At 37.4% G+C, this 1292-nt stretch overlaps 1 protein-coding gene across 1 annotated transcript in view; it reads right to left on the bottom strand.

Moving 5' to 3' along the window:
* Positions 1-1058: 1058 nt before the first annotated feature.
* Positions 1059-1292, bottom strand: part of ZDHHC2 (zinc finger, DHHC-type containing 2) — a 78134-nt gene continuing 77900 nt past the window's right edge. Inside the window, exon 6 of the mRNA XM_012662902.1 lies at positions 1059-1250. Coding sequence (XP_012518356.1) covers positions 1059-1250 — 192 coding nt within the window. The remainder of the gene's footprint in view (positions 1251-1292) is intronic.

Below are 1292 nucleotides of genomic sequence, written 5' to 3'. Positions count from 1 at the left end.
TTTTCCAGCTAACTCAAAAATGTACTTTAAAGCTACTTTGTCTAAACCAGCATCCAAACCAGAACCATACACTGCATCTAGTTATGCTCACCTCTTTAGAAATGAGAAATTTCTATGCTCCACCACATGCATAGTTTCTCAGATACTCCTAGCTTTTTCCCTCATTTCCTAGGGGGCTATTTGTTTTTAATTGAGGTGAAATTCACAGAACATAAAATTAGCCTTTTTAAAGCAAACAATTCAATGGCACTTAATATATTCACAATTTTGCACAACTTCGACCTATATATCAAGTTCCTAAATATTTTCATCACCCCAAAAGAAACTCCATGTCCATTAAGCAGTCACTCCCTACTCTCCTGTCTCCTCATCCCTGGCAAGCATTAGGATTTTTCTCTATAGTTCTACTTATTCTGGATATTTCATGTAACTGGGAATCATATAATAAATAATCTTTGCGATCAGCTTCTTTCACTTGGCATGTTTCCAAGGTTACGTTACAGCATGTATCAGTGCTTCATTCTTTTTTGTGGCTGAGCAATATTCCACTGTATAAATACGCCACATTTTCTCCATCCTTTGATGAGCATTTGGGTTGTTTCTACCTTTTGACTATTGTGAATGTGCTGCTGTGAACACTGGTGTGCAAGTATCGGTTTGAGTCTCTGTTTTCAATTCTTTCGGGTACATACCTAGGCATGGAACTGCTGGCTCATATGGATATTCTATGTTTAACTTTTTAAAGAATTGCCCGACTGTAAATAGGTTCCCTTCCACCATCCCCAGTCCTTTATTCATCCCTCAGCATCTGTTTGTTTCCTTCAAAGAACTTTGCATTTGGTAGGTACCTTCATGTTTGGTTGTTAATTTGTGTGCCCCTCACTAGACTGTTTTGCCCTTGCTCATATATACATAATGCTTCACAGACAACGGACAATCAATCAATATAAGGAATGAGTGACCTTGTATGTATCTAAGTGGGAAAGTGGGAAAATGTGGGAAGTAAGAATGCTTTTTACCACTTCAGGACAAGTTGGCATTTAATTATATGGCAACTGTCAGTGAATATCTAGATACGTATTCAAAGCTCTGGCAACTACAATAGTTGGATACTCACCTAATGTAGATTTATTTTTGCTGACAAGCCAACAATGATAGCCAAACAGAGAAGACAAGCTGACAGAAAACATAGCTGCAGCAAAGAATAAAAACATAATATGGAACTTGGCTTGAGTATCAGGGAGGCCATTCTATAAAGAAAGGAAGAAAATAAAATGTTTTGTCAAAGGGAT

Source organism: Propithecus coquereli, unplaced genomic scaffold, assembly GCF_000956105.1.
Source record: "Propithecus coquereli isolate 6110/MARCELLA unplaced genomic scaffold, Pcoq_1.0 Scaffold79, whole genome shotgun sequence".
Taxonomy (NCBI): Eukaryota; Metazoa; Chordata; class Mammalia; order Primates; family Indriidae; genus Propithecus; species Propithecus coquereli.
This window is presented reverse-complemented; position numbering and strand designations above follow the sequence as displayed.